Below are 26,848 nucleotides of genomic sequence, written 5' to 3' on the forward strand. Positions count from 1 at the left end.
CTTTAACCATGTGACGCTGGATAAAACATTACCTACCTTCTCCCAGTATGTGGACTGTAACACCCGGGGAAATAAGACTATTGATTACTGTATGCAAACGTTAAAGACGCATACAGCGCCACCCCGCTGCCTGCGTTTGGGAAAGCAGATCATAACCTGGTTCTGCTTCAGCCTCACTACAAACCAAAACTGAGAGTCCTACCTGTAGCCACACGATCATTCAGGAAGTGGTCCCCTGAGGCAGAGAAGGCTCTGAGAGAATGGTTTAGAACTACAGACTGGGATATCCTGCAGGGATCACATAGTGAGAACATTGAGGAGGTTGTTGACTGCACTACTGACTACATCAACTTCTGTATGGACATTGTAGTTCCAGTAAGAACTGTATGCTGCTATGCTAACAACAAGCCATGGATTACAAGTGACATCAAGGGCCTTTTGAACCAGAAGAAAAGGGCTTTTAAAGGCGGTGATCACCACGAGCTCAAGCGCGTGCAGAAGGAACTTAGAGTCCAGCTCAGGGCGGCGAAGGAACAGTACAGGAGAAAGCTGGAGCAGAAGTTGCAGAATAACAGCATGAAGGAAGTGTGGGATGGGATGAAGATCATCACTGGCTGCAGCTCGAAGCGGGGTGCCTACCATCGAGAAGAGATGTGAAGAGAGCCAAACCAAATGAACAACTTTTTTAACAGGTTTGACCACCTCTAACCCACTCTCACTCTCACCTCGGAGTACTGCACCCTCCACACATCCTTCTGCTGATACCAGCATAGGAGAGACATCCCCACCCACAATTACAACAGCGCAGGTGAGCACAGAGCTGAGGAGACTTCGTGCCAGCAAAGCAGCGGGTCCAGATGGAGTATCGCCACGACTGCTGAAGGTCTGTGTATCGGAGCTGGGGGGTCCTTTACAGCGCATCTTCAACCTGAGCCTGGAACAGGGGAGAGTCCCGAGGCTTTGGAAAACATCTTGCATCACCCCAGTCCCAAAGGTATCACGTCCTAGTGAGCTGAATGACTTCCGGCCTGTTGCTCTGACATCACATGTGATGAAGACCATGGAGAGGCTGCTGCTTCACCACCTGAGGCCACAGGTTCAGCACACCCTCGACCCTCTGCAGTTTGCATATCAGGAGAAGGTGGGAGCGGAGGATGCCATCATCTATATGCTACACCGATCCCTCTCCCACTTGGACAGAGGCAGTGGTGCTGAAAGAATTATGTTTCTAGACTTCTCCAGCGCCTTCAACACAATCCAACCTCTGCTCCTTAGAGACAAGCTGACAGAGATGGAAGTAGATTCATACCTGGTGGCATGGATTGTGGACTATCTTAAAGACAGACCTCAGTATGTGCGTCTTGGGAACTGCACTTCTGACATTGTGGTCAGCAACACAGGAGTGCCGCAGGGGACTTTACTTTCTCCGGTCCTGTTCTGCCTATATACATCGGACTTCCAATACAACTCGGAGTCCTGCCACGTGCAAAAGTTCGCTGACAACACTGCTATTGTGGGCTGCATCAGGAGTGGGCAGGAGGAGGAGTATAGGGACCTAATCAAGGACTTTGTTAAATGGTGCGACTCAAACCACCTACAACTGAACACCAGCAAAACCAAGGAGCTGGTGGTGGATTTTAGGAGGCCCAGACCCCTCATGGACCCCGTGATCATCAGAGGTGACTGTGTGCAGATGGTGCAGACCTATAAATATCTGGGAGTGCAGCTGGATGATAAATTAGACTGGACTGCCAATACTGATGCTCTGTGTAAGAAAGGACAGAGCCAGTTATACTTCCTTAGAAGGCTGGCGTCCTTCAACATCTACAATAAGAAGCTGCAGATGTTCTATCAGACAGTTGTGGCGAGTGCCCTCTTCTACACGGTGGTGTGCTGGGGAGGCGGCATTAAGAAGAGGGAAGCTTCACGCCTGGACAAACTGGTGAGGAAGGCAGGCTCTATTGTTGGCATGGAACTGGACAGTTTGACATCTGTGGCAGAGCGACGGGCGCTGAGCAGGCTCCTATCAATTATGGAGAATCCACTGCATCCACTAAACAGTGTCATCTCCAGACAGAAGAGCAGCTTCAGTGACAGACTGCTGTCACTGTCCTGCTCCACTGACAGACTGAGTAGATCGTTCCTCCCCCAAACTATGCGACTCTTCAATTCCACCCAGGGGGGGTAAACATTAACATTATACAAAGTTATTGTCTGTTTTTACCTGCATTATTATCAATCTTTAATTTAATATTGTTTTTTGTATCAGTATGCTGCTGCTGGAGTATGTGAATTTCCCCTTGGGATTAATAAAGTATCTATCTATCTATCTATCTATCTATCTATCTATCTATCTATCTATCTATCTATCTATCTATCTATCTATCTATCTATCTATCTATCTATCTATCTATCTATCTATCTATCTATCTATCTATCTATCTATCTATCTATCTATCTATCTATCTATCTATCTATCTATCTATCTATCTATCTATCTAGTACAACAGCCCTGAATGAAGCAGGTGCTTAATATAGTGAAGAAACTAGCATGAGTGATCTTTTTTGAAAAGTAACATGGTTACGAAGGTGACACATGAATTTATTGTGTCATAAAATGCAATTTAAAGTCCAGCATGCATTGCCAGACCAAAGTGATAAATATAATTACAGGTATATAATAAGGGGCTGAAATTTAAATATACACCTGAGAAAGACATGAAGACTCATCACTGTACAGATCATGAATAGAAATAATAAAGAAACGTAATAAGATGTTGGTTTACATTGAACAGGTGTTGAGGACAATTTATGGGTTATCATTAAACTGTGCAACTCACTTGTGATACCGCAACTGGAATATTGAGAACAGTGTAGATGTTCATATTAATAGATAAAGTCTAAAGAAGAATTAGAAGACAATTCCAGGACTGTGCGTTATAAGAAAAATTAAGAACTTTTTAAAACTTTTTCAGTTCCAGCAAATTGAGATCAGGTGGAGGTTTGTGTTACAATTGTTGAAAATATGAAGGAGGGATTTATTGAGTAAAGTCCAGGTGTTAAAAATTAATTTATCATGAAAACAAGTGCACAGGTAGAAACTGGTTATCAGTAAATTTTAGTCAAAGATTAGAAAACATGCATTTAATCCATAGATGTGAAGATTGAATTGCTAATCAGACAATAGTAATTTATGGACTTCTAAATCTCATCTTAATGATATTTTCAAAGTTTATGTGAATATAAACAAATGAATCATGTTGAACTGAGTGACCTATTCCCATGAAAAAAATTCTTATAAGCTTTTGATAATTAAATCAAAGTTTTTAAGCTTTACCATACATTTGTTAAGGCTTAACCATTTTATACTCTCTATATAGTCACTTTACTTTTTTGCTATCTTATTGTTTCATATTTTATCTGTGTATTTCTGAAGTTATTATTGTTATTTAAACCTGCTGTGACTGTATTGTTTCATCTCAAATATTTAATTTTGTCCTGTGGTATTTTATGTTCTCAATTATTATTCTATTTTATAAAGTATCTTGAGTTTGTGATTATGCACTTTAAAAATATAACATTATTATTTTTACTATTATTATTATTATTATTAGGGGTGGGGGTTGATTTGTTTTCAATCTTATTTTTATAAAATTTAACTATTATTATGGAATGTTGTGTGAAAAAAAAAATGTAAAAAAAAAATTATTATTGTTATTATCATGATAGATAACCTCACATCCTATTAGCTTCCTTGATTGCTTCTGTACACTGTCTATTATTATTATTATTATTGTTATTATTATTAAAGAGCTTCACAGTGGCGCAGTGGGTAGCGTTGCTGCCTCGCAGTTAGGAAACCTGGGTTTGCTTCCCGGGTCCTCCCTGCGTGGAGTTTGCATGTTCTCCCCGTGTCTGCGTGGGTTTCCTACGGGCGCTCCGTTTTCCTCCCACAGTCCAAAGACATGCAGGTTAGGTGCTTTGGCGTTCCTTAATTGTCCCTAGTGTATGCTTTTTGTGTGTGTGTGAGTGTGTGCGTGTGTGTGTGTGTGTGTGTGTGTGTGTGCGTGTGTGTGTGTGTGTGCGCGTGCCTTGCGGTGGGCTGGCGGCCTGTCCAGGGTTTGTTTCCTGCCTTGCACCCTGTGTTGACTGGGATTGGCTCCAGCAGACCCCCGTGACCCTGTAGTTAGGATATAGCGGGTTGGATAATGGATGGATGGATTATTATTAAATGGGATGGATCTGGCAGTATTTAAAGCAGCAGTTTTGACAACTCTCTATAATAAAAAATAGTAGATTAGATGTATGGTAGCACATTAGAACATTAGAAAAATTGTGACCAAAGCAGGCTATTCAGCCCAACACACTCATCCATCCTATTCATTTAGATTGTCCAAAGATTTTAGGGTCCCTCAAGTCCTGCTTCCAGTACCCTGTTATATCTTTTTTGTAATGCTGAATAGTAGTCCAAAATAGAATATACTAATGTACTATATAACTTAAGCATAGACTTTGTTGGCTTGTAGTCCACATATCATGATAGATAACCTCACATCCTATTAGCTTCCTTGATTGCTTCTGTACACTGTCTATATGTAGGTAGTGATGAGTCCACCATGGTTCACTTCTCATATGGTGCACTTTCAAATTTAAGACTTCACACTATGTGCTCATATCTAGCATTTTTACTTTTTACATTTAATACTTTGCATTTACTTAATTAAATTTCATCTATTGCAAATCTGCCCAAGCCTGTATGCTATCCAAGTCACTCTGTAACAATGTAGCTGATTCTGGTTCTTTGCCATTCCACCTAGTTTAGTTTCATCTGCAAACCTAACCATCTAATTGATTATTTTGTAGCACCAGTACTGATCCCAGAGGGACATTACTTTTATCATCACCTAATACTAAATCTAAACAGTTCTCCCCAATGTTGGTCCTATAACACACTGTGTTAAAAACATCACTTATAATATATAAAAAAAAACTCTTGTTGTTGTGCTCCACAATTTGTAAGGCTAACTCAGATATTATTTGGGTAATTAAAATCTGCCGTGACTAATAACAACCCCCTCTATCTCAGCTTTTTAATATTAATAAAAATATGTAAATTTAAACTAATGTCTGCATGAGAGAGTCTATAACACACTTGATCCCTAATGCTGTCTACTTGAATCCAAATATTCACACTAAGCTGTGGTTCACCACCTAACTGAAGTTAGGTAAAATGAATGTAAAAAGTTCTGTTTTACATAAATGATGATTCTGCCACCTTTTCAGTTTTGTCTGTCTTTCTTAAATAATCTGTCTATGTTATACTGTTACCCATATTTATTATTAATCCATGTTTCTGTTATTCCTGTTATATGTTATGTGCAACTACATGTAATTCCAATTTATTTATTTTATTCTTAATAATTCTAGCATTAGGAAAGTTAAAATGGGCTTGTGTGGTAGTTGGTATTGTTCATATATGGTAGTAGAAGTTTTTCATTCAATCAGACAATAAAGTAACAATACAGTACAGGGTGGATATGCACTTGCACTTTAGTAATAGTTTGTAAACTTTTTCATGCAAAGGTACAAACCATCTAAGCTAAGTATTCACCAACCAACCAATTTCAGAATCCTTGTAGCTATACATCATAGATGTAAAGTAAATATAACATGAAAACAGAAAACACATGTAAAGTATGATTAGTACTTATATATTACTGTCAGCACTGCAAAAGTCAGCAATCCGTTGCAGAATAAACAAAACTGGGAATGTGTAAGACATGTGGCTTTGCCTACTGAACCTCAAAAATTACTTCCTGTTCTTGAACCTCACATTACTTTCTAAATAATGACATAACGATATAGTATGATATAAATTTGACATAATACAGTAGTTGCAAGTTCACATTAGCATGCCCTTATAAAATAATACACAAATGATCTTAGAGATTGGTTTAATAAAGGAGACTGGCTCATTCTCATTTGCAAAATTGGACAAAAACTCACAGATAAAACAATGTTTTTACTACACAAAAATTCTTTTACTAAAATGAAGGATGCTTCCTGTCCTTGGGGGCTTTGTGTCTACTAATGTATACTGTAAATATCTGTTAAAGTTAGATGATTTATTTTAAATAATCTGAATGTGGCAGCATTAAAAAAATTATTAAACAGATCTATTTTATAAACAACAGGGAAAATATTGGGCACAAGGTAAGATCCAACCCTGGAAGGGATGCCATGGCATTGTAAGCTTATTTAAGCAAACACCTAAGGCAGGAGCCAACCTTACCAGTCCATCAAAGTATTACTGATGTACAGTGGAAGCACTTTAGCTTAAAGGTACAACTTACTTTTTAGGAGGATAAGAGAAATACTTGTGAACTTAATGCGATCACCTTTGCCATCTTTATACATCTCACAAGTGTAGAGCCCCGCATCCTCAGGCTGTGCATTTTGTATCTTCAGAGTTGAGTTTTGGAGCAGCTCCAGTTTCTTTGCTCTCTTAGTCTCATTCTGTTTTATTTTTCCTCCTTCTGCTATGATAACTGCGGTTGCTGTTGATGTCTGACTGAAAACCCAGGTGAAAGTAGCATCCTGGACGGTGGGCACTATTGTACAGGGCAGAGTCGCTGTCATCCCAGGAGTGTAGTACTGCATTACTGCAAAGGACAGAAACACAACACAATATAACATTACATTCTCACTAAAAAAGATATACATAATAAAGAATCCAGACAACTTTCAGAAAATAATTTTTGTTTGTCTTCTCCCTTAAAAAGAGAGGTACGTTGTTTTTATATGTTTAACCAGAAGTGGGTCGTCAGCCCTTTCTAATGTTTCTGACAAGGGAGACTTTTAGAAACAGGCTAAATAATCAAAACCTTTGCTTACTTTATTTATCATTATTAATAGAATGCAATCATTAAAACATCTAACACATTCACATCAATAGTGGAGACCTGTGTTCAGGAATTGTTCAGCCATGAGGTAGAATGAGGCAACATTTGTAAATTAATTTAAATAGGCATAAGCAAATGGTTTTGTTTGTAAAACTATGTGGTATATGCAGTATGGAGGAAATTTCTTTATGTTAGATGTTGCCTGACTCTTTTATATTCTATAATCCTCTTTTTTTAAAGGCTTTCTGCAAACTTTTATGCCCATTTCTACCAGCCTGCTTTAATATTTGTCCATCTAATTTCTCATTAAAGATCCAGGTTTGTTAATTTTGTTGACCACTGTCATCAGCCCAAAGTACAATACATTTTTGTAATTTGCCTCTGGACCAGTCTATTTGTGACTTCATTACACAAACAAGCAACTGAACAACTGTTTACAAACATTCATTTAAAAGAGAATACGTATAAAATGGTAATGCAACATAGGTTAAAAGGTATTTTCCATTAAGCTAAAAGTCAGTAAATATCTAGCATTACGTAGCATGAAAGTGTTTATAGTAGTTTAACATACCAGAAAAAATGCCATAATTTAAAGAAGTGCTGAGACCAGCCATGATATGTCCACTCCTTAAAAATCTGATGAGTGTGGGAGCTCGGATTGTACATTAGCCTTTTACACCACCAGTTGTTAAAGGACAGTACAGACCACTTTGCATTGCCAAGTCAGCTTGCAGTGACCAGTGTGCAGACAGTTTGCATCAGTTGTGATTTCTTTTCATCAGACATATTTCTGTACATTTGCTGACAGAGAGACTCTTGAAAAGGTGTTTCAGGAGGGTCACAGAGCATACCTTGTGTTAAAGCTATTCCTTAATATTTTTGTGGTGTTTTCTGTCCACCTTGACATTCATATAGTGAAACTATCCTTTATTTATCCTTTTTATCAAATGTCTATCAGAGATGCTAAATACTGATCTTTAGGCTACCTTAATATCATACATGCAGTACACTGTGCTCAAGTGCAAACAGCAGCACCACCAGAGCCCACAGAGACCGTAAAATAGTCCATAGCTTAAAGGTAAGTCCTTTTGGTAAGTATGTGCAGTCATTCTGATCAACACAAACTGTTCAGCCCAAGCGGGGTCTTGCCATCAGTGACAATAGCTGAGGTTATCATTTTAGCGTCTCAAAGGACAAGATATGTTTGCATATAAACGTCTACTCTAGTCATTCTAAAAAATGTTCTTGTAATTAAATTTCACTTTTGCCAAGTGTGCTTCTCACAGCTCATGTTGGTATTGAACGCATAATGCCTTAAGTATGACATTCACAAACACAGTAAAAGTACATTTACAATTGAACTGTGTAATTCAAAGGAAACTTTTCAAATTTTAAAAATACTATTGAAATTTAATAATGGAATAAACAACTTCAGAACTGTAATGTTTTTAGGTATTTAATTGGTCTGCTAGAGATTGTCTCTCAGCCTGTTTTCTTAAAAGCAGACCATTTCCATTTTGTGTTATTACATATTTGCACCTTTTGTACAACTCAAATGTTACTACTTGTTCGGTTGCTGAAAAGATTTCTGCTCTCTCTGTTATATGTACAGTATGTCAATTTTACATCAAGTAAAAAATGAAAAGTGGATAAAATAAACTGTAAACAATATGGTGGTGTGCAGTTTTTTCTTTACTATTTCAAGCTCTCTCACAATACGCCATTCAATCCAACAGTCACAGGCACAAAGGCTACAGTAGTTACACTTTCATCTGTGCTTTTTGAGCCACAAGAGACGTTCTCCATTATTGCTTCTCTAGGCTGCTGAAATATCACAAGTGTGCACATAATTATGAATTGGCTAAAACCATCTTCAGTTAATGAGAATTACTTATGTTAAATATTTGCTTATTTAAGTGAGACATGCTTAGCTAAGCCTCTGTTTTATAAATGTGCTTCATAGAATAGTCACCTGATTTGTAGTAGAAAAGATTTGTAGTGGAAAAGAGCCATTACCTCTCATTACTGTTTGGTAAAAAAAAAAAAAAAATCTAAGGTACAACTACTTCATAGAGCTCATTTGGTCATTTTTTTGGGGAAGTCAAGTCCATCAGCTTTTGTCAGAAGATTAACTTAGACAATGGAACTTCATCTACAGAGTATTCTAGCAGAGCATTCCTATTGATAGAGCAATGCCTGTCCAGACTGCTGCAAACTTCATGCCTGTCCTCAAGACTTTTATATATAAAATGAAAAGAAAAAGCAGACACACATGGAGAATGTTCTTCATTTTGTGACGAACCAACAACAAATCAATAAGCAGATACCTTTGATATCCCCAATCACTCTACCCTCACTTACAATACTCTGCATGGAGCTCAAAGACAAAGTTTTCATTGAAAATAGCTCACAACACTACTACTACTTTTACTACTACATTTACTTTTAAAGTAACATTATATTAACTTGTTGTGCTAGTCTATTTTCAGTTTTTTTTAACATACCTAGTTGAAATCTTGAATACCATTTTACAGTTCAATTTAATAGTTGAGCGTTATCTATTAGTCTTGTTACCTTCTGATATTTTATCTGATTATTGCCTTGCTCCTTGCTTTATAACTTTTTACTTGGGCTGTTATCATTGGTATAGCTCTCTGTTTGATATTTTCCATTTAAAATGCCCAGACCTCTATTGATGTTTCCAGTTCTTCATTTCTTTCATTTGGTGTATTTTTATTTTGCTTTTAAATTTGTTCATACTTCATTTTAATTTTGTTTGGCCTACAAAACAACTTGTAAAGAAGCATGCTGATAAAGGTACTATATGAGCAACTGTTGAGTGATTGACTGATTCAGGTTTTAGCAATGGCAATACAGCAGCATCTTGTTGTCTCCTGGTACCTCCTCCGTGCTCTTGAGACCTTCTTGTGATGGCATCCTGGAGGAGCTGGACTACCTGAGTGCAACCTGACTTGGTTGTAGGTACCGTAGCCAAAACTGGGTTGCCATCCCTTTCTAATGCTTCTGTCAAGGGTGGCTTTTAGAAACAGACTAAAATAATCAAAATCTCATTATTCAAAACATGCAAATATTTAAACATCTAACACATTCATATTAATATTTCTTGAAGGACATTGTGCTGGTCTGTTTCCAGGAATTGTTCAGTCATGAAATAGAATGAGACATTACTTGTATATTGATTTAAATAAACATAAGCAACATGTTTTTATTTGTATAGTTATATGGTATATATACTATGAAGGATTTTCACAGTGTTAGCTAATGCTCTTTTATATTTCTATAATCCTCTTATTTTAAAGGGTTTCTGCAATTTGTTATACACTGCACATAATGCCCAATTCTACTAGTTTGTTTTAATATTTGCCCATCTAATTCCTCATTAAAGATCAATGTTTCTTAGTCCTAATGAACACTGTCTTTAGCCCAAACTGCAATAAGTGTTATTGCAATTTGTCTGTAGACTAGTCCATTTGTTACTCAAAACAAAACATAAAAACAGTATTGCACAAAACAATACCCAGTAATTTAAATAATTGTTTACAAACAGCATCCAGAGCAGTAATGTTTCAACTACTGTTTTTTTACCTGCATTATGAAACAGGATGATAATGATAAGTGACCACAGTTTAACATGGCCTTGTTGAAGGCATTGCCAGGTTTCCACATCAGCACACACTGAGCAGGGAGCAAGCAGGCAGTAAAATTTTACAGGTATAGGAAACTTTGGCAAAAAAGGTAGTAGAAATGAACTGGGTGCCAGACTTAACGTGGCTACGCTTATTACTCACTTAATTTGACAAACCAGGCTTGTTCCACCTATTTCTGGCTCCACCAAAGAGGATTAGGGCAACTCAACGCTCAGTGACTGAGACGAGTATCAAATCTTAGGCTAACAATGAAGTTCCAAATAATGTTGTGGGTTGAAAGTTAATGACAGTCCCATTTAATGAATAACAAAACCTCTGAATAAATGTTCTGACTTTTTGAGCATGTCTAATGTTTTTAGTTACAATATTGTTTAAATTAATATAATATGTTCATTTCAAAAATGGTATAGAATTAAAAGGTATACTGTCTATTGAAAATTCTAAGAATTAGCCATTTAAATTTTGTCTATGAGATATAAAAGAAAAAACATTTAAAATGGTAATGAAAAATAGGTTAAAAGGTCTTTTCCATTAAGCTAAAAGTTAGTAAATGTCTAGCAATAAGTAGAATGGAGGATTTTACAGTAAATTAAAATACAAGACAAAAGCCACACTTCAAAGACCTTTTAAGCCCACCCATGACATTCCCACTCCTTGAAAATCTGAAGTCTGCTGGAGCTTGGATTGTATACTAGGCTTTTACACCACTAGTAACAAGGTTATAAAAGGACAGAACAGGCCCCTTGGCTTTTTTATGAATGGTGTTTCTATGAGAGATACAGGTGTAATAGGCAATGAACTCTCTGCACGGGTCACGGAGCATACAAGTACACTGGGATTTTGGGCTTTATGGAGGACTGGCTTAAACTTGATATGCCTGACACTGTTTTAGAGGTCTGCGATCTGATGGGCCCCAACAAATCTTTGGGTTTTTGTCAGGTTCAGGTCTTTGTTTTAATATTAAACATTGGGCTCAGGTTTTTTTCACATAACTTTTTATAATTAGTTTTTTTTTTAATAGCCCCTCTCCTGTAATTTTTGCCACTACCATTTTCACCACCATCCCCCCACTCCTCATTTGATTTCACAGGCATATTTAACCTGTCTGTTGACCAATTATAGTACATCCTGGCAAAGGACAAAATAAAGCGTAAATTTGCAAATAAAGAACTACTCAAAATGCCAAATGTGTTGGGAACCGCATAACTATGAAACAATTATGACCTTGTTGTAACAAAAGAGAAGCAACTCTCTGGCTATGTACAGTATAAAGCATCCTCTGCTCTTTTGAGGCACAATAACAAAAGAACTGGCACATCTTCTCCTCAGTGACATGTGCACTGTGGGTGAAGCTGCTCAATTACTACAGCATGTATTAGCAATCAGAGGCAAACTTCCATGTCACAGTACTTCTTTGCATCTGTTAAGTCAGTAACAGCTGCAGTCAAAGCAAGTATTTCTGATAAGTGCATAAACTTTTGCCATCAGGATATTAGACCTTTTGCCATGATGACAGGAAAAGGTTTTATTGATCTATTACTGGAAGTTATAAACTTGGGAGCTAGCCATGGTCGAGTTCCAGCAGAAAGTATGTTACCAGATCCTACTCCCTTCTCTCATAAATGTTAGGAGATTGCAGTGACAAAAATCAGGGAGTTGTCAGAGAAATATAAAAGATCATGGCTGATATTTGCAGAATGACCACAGACATGTGGTCTGATGATTACCGTAAGCTCATTTACCTCACAATTGCCTGCCACTATGTCACACCAGAGTATGAGCATCAAAGCAAGGTGCTTACCACTGGAGTATTCCCCCTTTCAGAAGCAGGTGGCAACATATGGAAAGAGTTTAATCGACAATTAGTCCATGAGCTTCGATTTAATGCTGTTGTTATGAACAAAGTTGCCTGGGTAACTGATCGAGGACCAAACATCATTTCTGCACTCGTACTCTATCATCACCTGGACTGCCATGATCATGTGTACAACACTATTCTCAAACATGCACTAGATGTTAACAAGCTTTCAGATGTTGTCCCAGAAATTTCAGGGTCATTGCTGGCAGTAAAGGCCTTAGTGAAATACGTGAAGCAAACAGGTCTAGTAAACCAGCTGACAATAAACAGGCATATGTCAGACACCAGGTTTAGTACAGTTTTTCTCACCTTGTAGTCAAGGATATGTGCATTGAGTTTCGACAAAAGCATCAAAGCCGCAGGAAAACCCAAAGAATTGATAACATAGCCCCGGATGTCCTAGACTTCCTTTTGGAATTTTTTCACCCATTTTGGCAGGCTCAGAGGGAACTGGAAGGTGACCCATACCATACACTTCATCCATCCATCCATTTTCCAACCCGCTGAATCCGAACACAGGGTCACGGGGGTCTGCTGGAGCCAATCCCAGCCAACACAGGGCACAAGGCAGGAACCAATCCCGGGCAGGGTGCCAACCCACCGCAGAACACACACAAACACACCCACACACCAAGCACACACTAGGGCCAATTTAGAATCGGCAATCCACCTAACCTGCATGTCTTTGGACTGTGGGAGGAAACCGGAGCACCTGGAGGAAACCCGCGCAGAAAAGGGTGAGAACATGCAAACTCCATGCAGGGAGGACCCGGGAAGCGAACCCAGGTCCCCAGGTCTCCCAACTGCGAGGCAGCAGCGCTACCAACTGCGCCACCGTGCCACCCCCATACGCTTCATCTAGTCATATTATGCCACGAGAGGCTTAATTGTGGATACAGACAGCCCACATCAAGCAATAATCCACAAAAGACATCTGGAATGGATAAACAAAAAGGTAAACATAGAGCCCATGCACAAACTTAATATATTCTTATAGCCTATAGAGAAGGCTTTTTTTCTTACACATTTTATCTTCTTCCTTCACATCTTATATAACTCGGTGATGGCCAATGCAATTTTTTATGCTGTGGTGTGCTGGGCTGGTAACATCACTTTAAAAGAGCCCCACCTAATCAACAGGCTAAGTTAAAGGGCAAGCTTAGTTATAGGATGCTGTCTGGATCCCCTGGAGGTAGTAGCCATTATGAACAATGCTGCACATCCTCTCTCTGGCACACTAACAGTGAGGACTTTCAGCCAATGAATTATTCTGCAGAAGTGTGTCAAGAAATGCTACTGGAGCTCCTTTATACCAACAGCAATATGTCTGCATATTGCCTCACTGCAACTGTAACTGCCAAGTCAGAGGTTTTCTTTCTTTTCAGTTTTCTTGCTTGATAGTCATTCTGGTGTGTGTTCAGTCCTAAGTATATGTGTATATTGATTTATTTACGTATTTACGTATGTATTTATTTGAAGAGCTTCTGTAAAAAGTCAAATTACTCCCTGGGGACAAATAAAGATCTATCTATCTATCTATCTATCTATCTATCTATCTATCTATCTATCTATCTATCTATCTATCTATCTATCTATCTATCTATCTATCTATCTATCTATCTGTACCTTTTGCAATTTGTAACGCCTTCAAAGAATCGGTTTACTATAATATTACATGCTACATCATTTTGCATATTTTCCCTCTCTTACACGGTCATTCACCTGCATGCAACTTCATTGATTAAAATATTTATTGTAGAATGCTTTCAAATCAATGTCAAATTAGTGTCTAAATAAATAAATGCCACAGGCAATCCATTGCTGTTATATAAATAAATGTATAGTATGTCCTGGTGTGTCATGATTCATTTGAAAAGTACAGTTAACCACAACAATTTAATTACTTGTGCCAACTTGTGACAGCACTGATGTGCACAAAATGGAGTCCAACACAGAACTGAGGGAATAGGGAAAAGGGGGAGGCTTTTAAAGGTCAGGGTAGGAAGTGACATCAAGGGGAGACGGAGCTGGCAAGGCCTTCCTCCATAAGTCCGGACCTGGAAGTGACATCAACAGAGCCAGGTGGAACTTCCTGTGAATGGTCTGCAGGAAAGTGAGAAAAAGAGTCAGTGCACTCTGCCACATCCCGGTCAGATTCGGAATTGCCCTCACTCAAGCCCTTTAGCTGCCTCCCATGTGCACGTGTGTGACAAATGCTTATATTTAAAAAAATCTATTGGTATATTTTTAAGCCCCCTCATCTACTCCTGTCAGCCTGGTAGAAGCAGTTAGCAGTGCAAAATCCTGGGAAACTAATTAGAGAACAGAACTCCTCAGAGCTCCTCTTTTGCCATCTCCATCATGCTTCTTCAACAGTTGTCCACACTGGAAAAATCCTGTTATTGCATAATCAATTTGAAGCTGTTATTTATACACAAATGAAGAGTTTTCCTGTTGACTACATCTGTAAAGAATATATTTGAAAAGACAGACGCATGAAAACATTCTGTCTACAAAAATAAAAAATCTGTTTCTACACCCAAAGTCTAACATTACTGTAAAAATTTTTCACAAAGCACTTAACTGAATGTTTTTTCTTAATTTGCAAAAATAATTAATTTTGTCACAGTGAATTACAGAATTAGCTGAATGTCACTGCAATAATTATAACAGCAACCAGCAGATGTGTACCATAAATTTATAGCTCACTGCCAAGCCGTATGATGCAGGCCTCTCTTCTAACTTGTGGCTAACACACACATTCTCTAAATCATTTGCAGATCAGTGGGAGTCTGAGTTCTGCACGTCTCCATCTTCAAGTGCAATATGCATAAGGACCCTCTTCAAATTATCAGCAGGGGTGTGAGAAACATTTGAAAACTATCACCTTATCATTTAACCAGTTTCTGCTGGCTTGTCCTGGTGACAGTAGTATTATAGTTAAGATACATTATTTTTTTTTAATACTTAACAGGAATATAACATGATGCATATACATCATTAATAAGGCATGCAAATGATTCAAAACGTCCTTTAAAGTTAAAACAAAGTGTGAATCCATTATTGTGGTATACATCTCTGACTTGAATAAATTATCTTTGATGGCAAACTGGCAAGCCACAACTGTACAAAAGTGTATAAGAATAATACAGAGTATATTGTTTATTTTTTTGGTCTGCAGGTTCATCTTTATGTTGGCTGAGTGAGGGGCTGAATTTATAAATTCAGTGAAAATTAACAAGCATTAGCTTGAGGATAATTACATTTTAAACAAATGTTTCAGGGGAAAAAAAACAAAAAAGAAAACAAAATATAAATGTACTGTCCACGGATATGTTAAAAAAATAAAATATACATGGTGTTAACAAAGGAATGTTCTAGTATTTCCCAAAATGTATTTAGAGTAATTTTTATGTATGATACTTTCTTAAATAACACAATATACTGTATTTACTTCAACAAAACTTGCATTACAGCTTCAGTATACAATGACCACAAAGACATCACAGTTAATGGAACCCAACTGTCTAGGATTACTGTATTAAAAAGATTAAAACTGTCAAAATACCAGTGTTTGGCAGCATTAATAGTGGAATCATTGAGTAGAGTAATCAGTCTGTCAGTCATTTTCTAACCAGCTTAGTCCTGAACAGGGTGGGGTACTTCAGGCTATCCCAGCTAGCACAGGGCACAGGGCAGGAACAAACCCTGGACAGGGTGCCAGTCCATCACAGGGCAAACACACAAATGCAGACACAACCCCAACCACCCACTAGGGCCAATTTAGTATCGCCAATTCATGTCATTGGACTGTGGGAGGACTCAAGCACTCAAAGGAAATCCACACAAACACGTGGAGGACATGCAAACTCCAAGTAGGGAGGCCCTTGGTCTCCTTACTGTGAGGCCACTGCATCATTGTGCTGCCCTTAAGAAATCAATAAAAAGCAAAATAAATGAAAAGACATCATGTGAAGAAAAAACCTTTAGAGGATTGTTTTCTGTTTTAAGTTTAGGTACTAAATCATTATTTACTGTCAAGCAGCCTCAGGTGTATAGATGGTCACCCCAAACTTTTCATGGTTCTCTACAACATGGGCCTTGTAGGAATGCTTTTACCACTCTTTTAACATTTTTATAGATTTTTGTTGGTGGAGAAGAGAGACACCATTAACAAATTGTTTTATAGATGCACTTCTGTGTTTTCTGATGTCATACGTAGCATTGACCTTTCCCACTCTACAGTTGTAGGAAACTTTGACCTCATGCTGATATATATATCCTGCCAAAGAAAGTTCAGAATGAGCAGTAGTCATCTCTGTATTCTTTTTTTTTCTTTTCTAAACCAGAAGTACTACCCAGGTTAACATCTTTTCTTCTGGGAAAAGTGCTTTCTCGATAACACGGTTATAAAAGTTCAAAGATTTAATATTTCTGCTTTGAAAAGGCAGGATGCACCTTTTCAAAGCAAACTCTGCATTTCTATTGTATTGATTTATTTATAGGATGTATACTGTAAATTGATTATGCTGACATGCTCTTATATCCTCCTTAATACCAATTTGTTTTCATTCAAAATGGGTCCTCAAATTATTTTTTAAGTTTCCACTCCACTATGTATTTACTTTACTCTTGTCTGCTTCTGACATTGTACTTTAGTTGTAGATGGCATTAAGGCCATTGTTGAAAAATGTAGTAGTAGAAAAGACCCAGTTAATGATGAAGGAAGGGGAACAAATACCTATGAAGGAGGTAATGAAAAACTGTCTTATGATGAAGTTGAAGGTCATGGATGTCGAATAAAGAGACAACACAGGTGTGATTGGTAATAGAGGCTGAGGTGTGGATAACTGTGAAGGAGGCCGATAAACGAACTAACTAGCGCTGGAACATCAGACATCAGTACCTGTGAGGAGTGTAAAACAAGTCCTGCTGGCAATGGCAAAATATGTGTGTAATGTCAGTGACAGGGTCTGTTGATGAGGGTTGTCAGTGTGGGTGCTGTTGAAGGATGTAGTGCAGGCCTGGGTGAGGACTAAGGTTGATTGCATTTTGAAATATGATGTTTAAATTGTGAGGCAGCATGGTGGTGTAGTGGTAGCACTGCTACACTGCAACAAGGAGAGTGAGGTTCCAGTCCTTCCTACTCCCTGCATGGAACTTGCATGTTTTCTGTGTCCATTTCCTCCATATGCTTTGATTCTTTCCCACAGTCCAAGGACATGCAGGTTAAGTGAATTTATGATGCTAAATTGGCACATGCTGGGTGTGTGTGTGGATTTCACTGTGGAATGGACTGGCGCGCTCTCCAAGTGTTGTTCCTGCCTTGTGCTTGCTGAGAGCCTCCAGCTGCCCCACGACCATGCCCTGGATAAGCAGATTATGAAAATGAATAAATGAATATTTAAATTGTAACCTTTTAATTACAGTGGCTGAATAATAGCAATAATGAAATTGTGCTTCTTCACAAGAATTCAAGTTACATATTATAATAAAGTAAGTTAAAAATAACAATAAAAAGTTAGTGACATTGGTCATAACAATTGGTGTTATCTACCTATGTTGTCGAATATGTAATGTAAAAAAAAAAAATTATTTAACGAAAATAACATGGCATACAATGAAGTTGAACATACACAACAAATGACTTTATAGTAAAACTAGGAAAACAAAAATGAAAAGATACCTCCCCCCAAAAAAAGAAGGAAATTAAACTAATATCAGACTAATCTTAAAGATTTAGCAATAAATTCATCCATCCATCCATCCATTTTCCAACCCGCTGAATCCACACACAGGGTCACGGGGGTCTGCTGGAGCCAATCCCAGCCAACACAGGGCACAAGGCAGGAACCAATCCCGGGCAGGGTGCCAACCCACTGCAGGACACACACAAACACACCCACACACCAAGCACACACTAGGGCCAATTTAGAATCGCCAATCCACCTAACCAGCATGTCTTTGGACTGTGGGAGGAAACCGGAGCGCCCGGAGGAAACCCACGCAGACACGGGGAGAACATGCAAACTCCACGCAGGGAGGACCCGGGAAGCGAACCCAGGTCCCCAGATCTCCCAACTGCGAGGCAGCAGCGCTACCCACTGCGCCACCGTGCCGCCCAATAAATTCATTTTTTCCATATCAATCAGTATTTTTCACTTTGTATCATTTACTGACAGAGAGTATTTTAGCAAATTAAGGAACCTGTCCTCTAAATTTACTTCTATAACAACACCCATACAGACACTAACAAAGCTTTGAAGTTGATGGTTTGACTGCATTTAGGTTGTGATACTGCAAGGATTGTTCACTATATTTTTATTTTTGGTTAAAAACACAACGTATTTCTAAAATACTTAAGACATACTTAAGTCATACATGTACAAGCATAAAATAATAAGCATTAAAAATATATGAATTAGGCAATATGTAAAATAAAAACATAGGACATTAACATACTATAAAGTGAGAAACCTGGTCAAAGGTCCTGTATGTACTGTATACTTAAAGTAATTAGGTGCCTAATGTTTTCAGCAATAAAATTAGAGGAATTTTGTAAGTTGACATAATTACAATAATAGTTTCCGAATTTTCCTGATAAGTTCATGCTTAATCTCATGTTAGCCTGGAGCCAAACCCAACAGCATTACTGTAAGTGGAGCCATGGTGACATAGTTCAGGTGATATGATATACTGTAATTCAACATTTGATATGTGCTGACACTACTTGGTGTTGCATGTTATGACTGACTTTAGTATGTTAACCACATTATGCCTCAGGAAGTGGTTTTAAAAAGCTGGCACATAACTGACCACATTCGTTTGCTTTTTTTTTTGTTGATAGATATATTTTTTCAGTTTCAGTTGTGGCTTAAACAGCAGCTCTGCTGAATTTACAAAAAATGAGCCCTAACTTGCTGTGTGATATAAAAATATCTTTGCAGTATCTGCCTGCTGCTTCTTTGACCTCTTGTTGGTAAACCTATCTAACACTTTGGCAGAATGAAGCCTTTTCTGTTCAGCTCTGAGTTTTCTTGGTCTACTTGGTAAGACCTTGTTTTTTTGTTTTGTTTTAATCAATGTTTAATATTTTTTTCAAATAAATGAATGTAGATGTCAACAATGCTTTGAAGATTGATTTCAAAGCCATCATTAAACAAGTTAGTTCTTTCAAACTGTTTTCAAAATTGACTTTAAGATCACATTTTACCAACTTCATCAACACCACCTGATGACATAATATTAATAAAATGTGATGTGCTAAAATGATTGGTGCACAATACTTGAATTAAATTCCCCTCTGCCATGACATGGCAAGAATTAACCTTTACAAACACACTACTTAAGAGCTATGCAGGCATCGCTGAAAACAAATACACCCAACCTTACTAAATACCACAGCTTCTCTAATGTCATTTTTATGTTGGATCTTTTCTTCTTCTTTCTGTTCTGATGTCACTTAGTTCAAGATTGTTAATTGAAAAACAAATGTGTAGATCTGAAATTTTGTACTTTTGGAATGGCCTAGCGGCACTACATAAAAACAGCAGCTTTAAATGGTTCACAGAGGCAAACTGAGTAATTATTCATACTTACATGTAGAATACTCCACAATTCTAGGGAAGAAATCTCCTTCTCAGGGCAACTGGGCCATAGCCAAACACTGTGGATCACCATATTGAAGACTTATTTATCATTATTCATTGTTATCTATGTCTTCAACTTACCTGTGTAGACTAGTTTTCAGTGACGTTTTTTGGTTCATTTCAAAATTTTTTAAGGCTGATCTCTTTCTTTTGTTTAGGATTTTTATTAGTGTGTGCCTCTTACTCGTGTTTTAGTTATTTCTATACATGTATTAGTTATCTTTTTTATTTGGTTGGTGTTATTTTCTATTATGGCCATATTTTATTTTACTATACTGTATATTTGTAATAATCATATACTAGATTACTTTGTGAAGTATGCTTTACTATTGTACAAATTTTAAGAAAATTCATGATGATGACGGGGTTATGCTGCTCCATTCAGATGTTTACTAGACTGGGATTCAAACCGAGACCACTGAAATTATAAGGGAGCATTTGATAATTAATCTGACAGACGTCTTTCAAATATAAAAGAAAAGCTGGAGTACCCAAAGAAAACCTCATGAAGACACAAGGAGACTATGTAAACTCAACACAGACAGCCATTACGTACAGAATGTAAACCAAGGACCCTGGATCAGTGGGACAACAGCACTAATAACTGTTTTGCCATGATGACCCCAAAATCTTATACAGTATATAAGATTAAAACCTAAATAATCACAGCACAATCATATACAAATTTTCAAAATGTTTACTCCTGTTACCACAGCAAAAATGTGTACAAATTGCTAAATAAATATATAATACTTAATCAGATCAGCCTGTATAATTAGTGCTGGCATATTTAAAATATAATTAGAAATATTCCACAGCTTGTTTTTTCTCATTTTGAAGATAGATAGATAGATACTTCATGCAGAAAGCTTTACCATAACTTTGTTTCATTTGGTATTACAAGTCTTCACTCCACTTGTGTTTCATAATCAGAAAAAAATCTAATCTAACAAAGGCAGATCATTGTGTTCAGAAGATACCTTGTTTATTAGTCTTTCATTCTTTACATGTGGAAACTCAATTCCATGTTTTTAATGAAAATTTAAACTGTTTAAAATATTTACTCACCATATGCCATGGTGTCCAAAGCCAGCCAAATAGCAAAGAAATAAAAAGTCCAGCAAGACATTATGGTGTTCATTTGGTGTCACTTGTGCTTCTGTTTTTTTGACACTTTTCTTCACTTAAGAACTTCTAAAATATGGAAGTAATATGTAGATGACTCTATTTCCTATTAAGCAATGCAGGTTAAAAGAGGATATTCACATAAATCAGTGTTTGCTCTACAGTGCAGACGTCTTTTGGTTGTCGTTGAAGCAAATGCCATAAATGGTCTTTGTATGTCTCACTATTTTCTTTCTTTCTAGTATCGTAACTCCTCCCTCAAAATAACTACAGCAAATAGATATTCAGAGTGGTTATTTAATGGTTTAAGAAGTGCATTCAAGAGAGAACAGGCATTCTATTCTAAACCGGACGACAAGGTGAAAAAATCTTTGTTACTGCAGTGTGTTTTGTCAGTGACAACAGAAAGTGTTATAAATGTTGTGTGAATTAAAGTATTGCTTCAGTGAAAATCTGGTTTGTTTAACCACCTACTGCAGGAGTTTACAGTCCCCTACAATGACGTTGCCATACCAGATGATGGTGCATCTTGTTAATATTCTCTCCACTGTGTACCCATAGAATTCAGTGTGGATCTGGCGGGACAGGATGTCCTCAAAAAGTGAAGGTGCTCTTGGTCCTTTTTAACAGGGTATTGTTATGATTGGTGTTTTTTGTTAGATTTCCTGAGGTTTTCAAAGAAAGTTTGTCTGTTGTAGAGAATTATAACCTAAATGTTCTGTTTGAATGGTAGTATTGCTTCATCAAAAATCTGGGTCTGTTTAACCACCCACTGGTTCATCATGTGACAGGTGCAGCAATACACATGCAGTACATGCTCCCAATCTCTGATGGTGGTTACAGTCCTCTACAGTGCATTTTCCATACCAGGTGATGATGTCTCTAGTCAGTATTCTCTCCACTGTGAGGATTTGGCAGGACAGGCTCTCCTCAAAAAGTAAATTGCTTTTGATCTTTCTTAACAAGAGATTGTCGTAATTGGTATTTTTCTTTAAATCTTTATAATATGTCCTGCAGTTATTTGGACAAAGTATGCATCCCTTTTGGGGTTGTATTATCTCAAGAACTCAATTATGGACTTTTCATCTAGAAGGGCTCTGAAAAAGAATAATTTCACCATTATGTCAGAACACCACTTTGTTAAATTACAAGTGCCTCCATTTTGATATGTTAAAATTATTGGTTGCAATGGCAATCATCCCAGAGTACTCTGGAACATAATTGGAGTGAAAGTATAAAGGTTGACACATGCATGTAGTAAAAGTTTATAACCAGCTTCTTGGTTTTTCCTGATGTTAAGATGCAGACAATTCTCTTTGCACTAAGAAATAAAGTTCTCCACCTGATTCCAATGCTGTGTCTTATGTCCTTATCAATACACCCCATAAGCGCACAATTATCTGAGAAATTCTGCAAATGAGGTAACTTGATGTTGTACTTATAGCTGTAGGTGTAGAGAGTGAAGAGAAAATGAGACAGGACTGTCCCTTGTGGTGCTCCAGAGTTGCTTACATTGCTATCAGAAACACAGTCCTTGAGTCTCCCAAACTGCTTTCTGCCCGACAGATACTCTATTATCCAGGACACCATAGGCTCATCCATCTACATATATACGAGTTTACCCCGTTAACAGTGACAGTTTCACTGCATTGGAGAAATTTGGGTTTGGCTCGAATATTTGTGCATGGATCAAACTAATGTGTACCAATCCAGAAGCTTCAGTTTGTATTAACACCATTTGTTCAGACTACTTTAAGCTAGAATGTGGCACCAGACAAGGATGCCCCTTGTCACCACTGCTGTTTCCAATTGCCATTGAACCACTGGCGGTTCACTGTCGAAATTCTTATCAGATAAAGGGGATTATCAGAGAAGGACTGGAACAGAAAATTTCTCTATATGCAGATGATATGGTTTTATATATATCAGACCCAGAAAACACTGTGCCTGCAGTTTTAACAGCACTCACAGAATTTCAAAAGATATCTGGTCTCAGAATTAATCTGAATAAAATTATTCTCTTTCCAATAAATTCACAAGTATATAATATTAGATTAGACACCCTACCTTTTACCATAGCTGATCAGTTTAAATACCTTGGGGTAAATATCACAAGTAAACATAAAGCTCTTTATCAACAAAATTTTGCCATCTGTATGGAAAAAATTAAGCAAGACTTGCATAGATGGTCAACCCTTCATCTCACTCTAGCCAGAAGAATTAATGTTGTTAAGATGAATATCCTTCCTAAACTTCTTTTTTTATTTTAAAACATTCCAATATATATCAATAAATCATTTTTAAGCAATTAGATTCAACTATAACCTCATTTATTTGGAACTCAAAACACTCACGTATCTGAAGAGCGACCCTACAAAGACCTCAGGCAGAAGATGGCATGGCTTTACCTAATTTTCAGTTTTATTACTGGGTAGCAAACATACAAGCCATAAAAACCTGGACACATAAAAATTAACATACACAGTCTTGGCCCGCAATAGAATTAAAATCCTCTAGTACTTCTTTATACTCCCTGCTCTGCGCTCCAATAAATGCAAGTTATTGCAAATATACTAATAACCCAATTTTGCTTTACTCACTCAGAATATGGAACCAACTTAGAAAGCATTTTAAGATGGAAAATCTTTTATCTGTGGCACCCCTGCAGGAGAACCACCTCTTTCAACCCTCGCAAACATATCTAGTTTTTAATACCTGGAAAAGATTTGGGATTAAATTGCTCAGAGATCTTTATATAAACAATACCTTTGCATCCTTTGAACAATTACGTTCCAAATTCAACCTCCCAGCTACACATTTCTTTCACTATCTTCAAATTAGAAACTTTGTTAAACAGAAGCTGCCCGATTTTCCTCATCTCATACCCTCCACCATGCTGGAAAAAATACTGCTCAATTTCGAGGAATTAGACACCATTTCCGCATTATATAAAATCTTATTAGAATCCCTTCCTTTCAAAGATCCAAGAGGACATTGGGAAAAAGATCTTTTAATCAATATATCAGAAAAGGAGTGGAAGGTAGCAATGCAGAGAATTCACTCGAGTTCTATATGCGCAAAACATAGAATTATTTAACTAAAAATTATATATCGAGCTCATCTGTCTCGCTTAAAACTGTCCAAAATGTTTCCAGGGCAAGATCCAACCTGCAAACGCTGCAACCAATTTCCTGCCTCACTGGGTCACATGTTTTGGGCCTGCACCAAACTAACATCATTTTGGACCAAAATTTTTAAGTGCCTTTCAGACAGCCTTGGTGTCACAATCCCTCCTAACCCACTAACAGCTGTGTCTGGTTTTCTTCCAGACGGACTTGAAGTAGAGAAGAACAAGCAAACAGTGATTGCATTCACTACACTTTTGACACGCAGACTTATTTTGTTAAATTGGAAGAATCCTAACTCTCCTCCGATAAGTCAGTGGGAAACCGATGTTTTATATTATTTGAAATTGGAAAAAATCAAATTCTCAGTTAGTGGATCTGTACAGAATTTTTTCAAAACCTGGCAAGATCTAATCAATAATATTTTAGAATAAGAAGAAATAATTATTTCTGCATTTCTTTCCCTTGTCCATTTTTTATTTACCTATATATATTTTTTCCTTTCTTTTGTTTATTTTTGCCCTATTAAAAAGCCCTAAGCAATTCTCCTTTGGCCATGCTCTCCTTCTCAAGGGTGGGGTTTGATTTGTCTTCAATTCTTTTTTGTATAAATTGATCTATTTGTATGGAATGATTACAATAAAATTAATAAATAAAATTAAAAAAAAAAATAAAAAAAACTGATAGTTGGACGGTATGGAAAGCACTGGAGAAATCAAATATCATACTTCTCACAGTTCTTTGTTTAGGTGTGAATAAGCCTTGTCGAGCAGATAGATAACTGCATCCTTTGAACCATTGAACAATAACTACAGTACAATAAAAACAGTACATTAAATAACAAAACTGATAGCAATAATACATGATCAAGAATCTAGTTTTCTTAAGGACAACAAGTCTTTCATTTCTTTTAAACAGTCCAGATACTAATGTGAATATGGTTTTACATTTAAATAATTTGGCTTCCATGAAGTTATGAAGTGTCCACACAACCTTGAAAATGAACAGCACTATGCCAGTTAAAATTTTAACATGTGAATGTAATCTATATGAGACATTTGTTGTTGTATTCTGGTAGTACAGTGTGGTGCTTGGTGTGTCAATTATGATGACAGTCTTGGCAATCAGAATCCTAAAGATGCGTCAGAGACACAAACAATAACTTGTACCATTCTCCGCGGTGTTATGATTGGTGTTTTTCTTTATTTTATAGTGGGCAATGCCGTTTTCTGACGTTGGAATTGTTAGGTACTATAGTGATATTTTCCAGGTTTCCCTGATTGTGAGTGATATGTGACAACATAGACACCATCATATTTGGATCTTTTAGTGATTCTTGTATTTTATGACTAGAAATTGTAATGCAAACAAAACTTGTCATCTATTTAGTGTTTATTTTGTGACACTGTAAATGAAATGGAACCAAGCATTTTCCTTCACCACTAATCTTTGCCTTGGGCTTGGTGCCTCTAAAAGAGTATCTCCATTTGTTCATAATACAAAATAGACATTGATTGAGTAAAGATCTCAAGAAAATTGCAATCAGAACACAGAGAAAAGAAAAAATGCCTAATAAACCATACACACTGTAAATGTTACCCAGCCTCCAAGGATGAACAGAGCAATGGTTAACCAAGGTGGCACTTGTCTTACACATAATCTGAACAAAAAAAGCAGGAGACAGAGTAACTACATATGTCAGTTTGTGAACGTACAGTGGTGTCTTGTACTTCGAACTTTATTCGTTTTGGGAGGCTGTTTGAACTATTAATTGTTCAAAGTCAGTTTTCCCTCTTAGAAATAATGAAAAGCAAATTAACCCGTTCCTAGACCTGAAACAATACCCATTTCGACAAATCTAAGCAGCAAATGCACATAATATAAGGTAAAAATAACAATCTTAAATGTCCTAAATAATAAGCGAAAACATGAAAAAAATAATATATTTTAATATGTAAAATGAAAATTGCATTTACTGTACCCTAGTGAGGAGTGGCAGCTGGAGGAGAGGAAGAGAAAAGTTACTGTTTAGAAGGGGAGTCACCTTCCATAAACACTCGAAATAACTGTACTTCACGATAAGTTCCTTTTTCCCCTCAATCTTTGATACTACAACCTTCCTCTTAGGCTTTGTTGCTTCCACACTCTTCTTGGATGCTATGGTTAATAGATAAGGGTTATATATACAGTATACAAGGGTATATAATAGATAAGGGTTATATATGGGCGGCACGGTGGCACAGTGGGTAGCGTTGCTGCCTCGCATTTAGGAGACCCAGGTCCTCCCCGCGTGGAGTTTGCATGTTCTCCCCATGTCTGCGTGGGTTTCCTCCGGTTCGTCCCACAGTCCAAAAACATGCAGGTTAGATGCTTTGGCGATTCTAAATTGTCCTTAGTGTGTGCTTGGTGTGTGTGGGTGTGTGTGTGCACACCCTGCCTTGCGCCCTGTGTTGGCTGGGATTGGCTCCAGTAGACCCCTGTGACCCTGTAGTTAGGATAAAGCGGGGTGGATAATGGATGG

General features: G+C 37.3%; 1 protein-coding gene across 1 annotated transcript in view; it reads right to left on the bottom strand.

The window, feature by feature from the left end:
* LOC114651167 (uncharacterized) overlaps nt 1-21,373 on the bottom strand; it is a 42,429-nt gene extending 21,056 nt beyond the window's left edge. The window contains exons 1-2 of the mRNA XM_028801125.2: nt 21,146-21,373; nt 6,354-6,662 (exon numbers count right to left, since the gene is read on the bottom strand). Of these exons, the coding sequence (XP_028656958.2) occupies nt 6,354-6,662; nt 21,146-21,218 (382 nt within the window). The 5' untranslated portion in view covers nt 21,219-21,373. The remainder of the gene's footprint in view (nt 1-6,353; nt 6,663-21,145) is intronic.
* Between the last annotated feature and the right edge of the window lie 5,475 nt (nt 21,374-26,848).

This window comes from Erpetoichthys calabaricus, chromosome 1, assembly GCF_900747795.2.
Source record: "Erpetoichthys calabaricus chromosome 1, fErpCal1.3, whole genome shotgun sequence".
In the NCBI taxonomy this organism is placed as follows: Eukaryota; Metazoa; Chordata; class Cladistia; order Polypteriformes; family Polypteridae; genus Erpetoichthys; species Erpetoichthys calabaricus.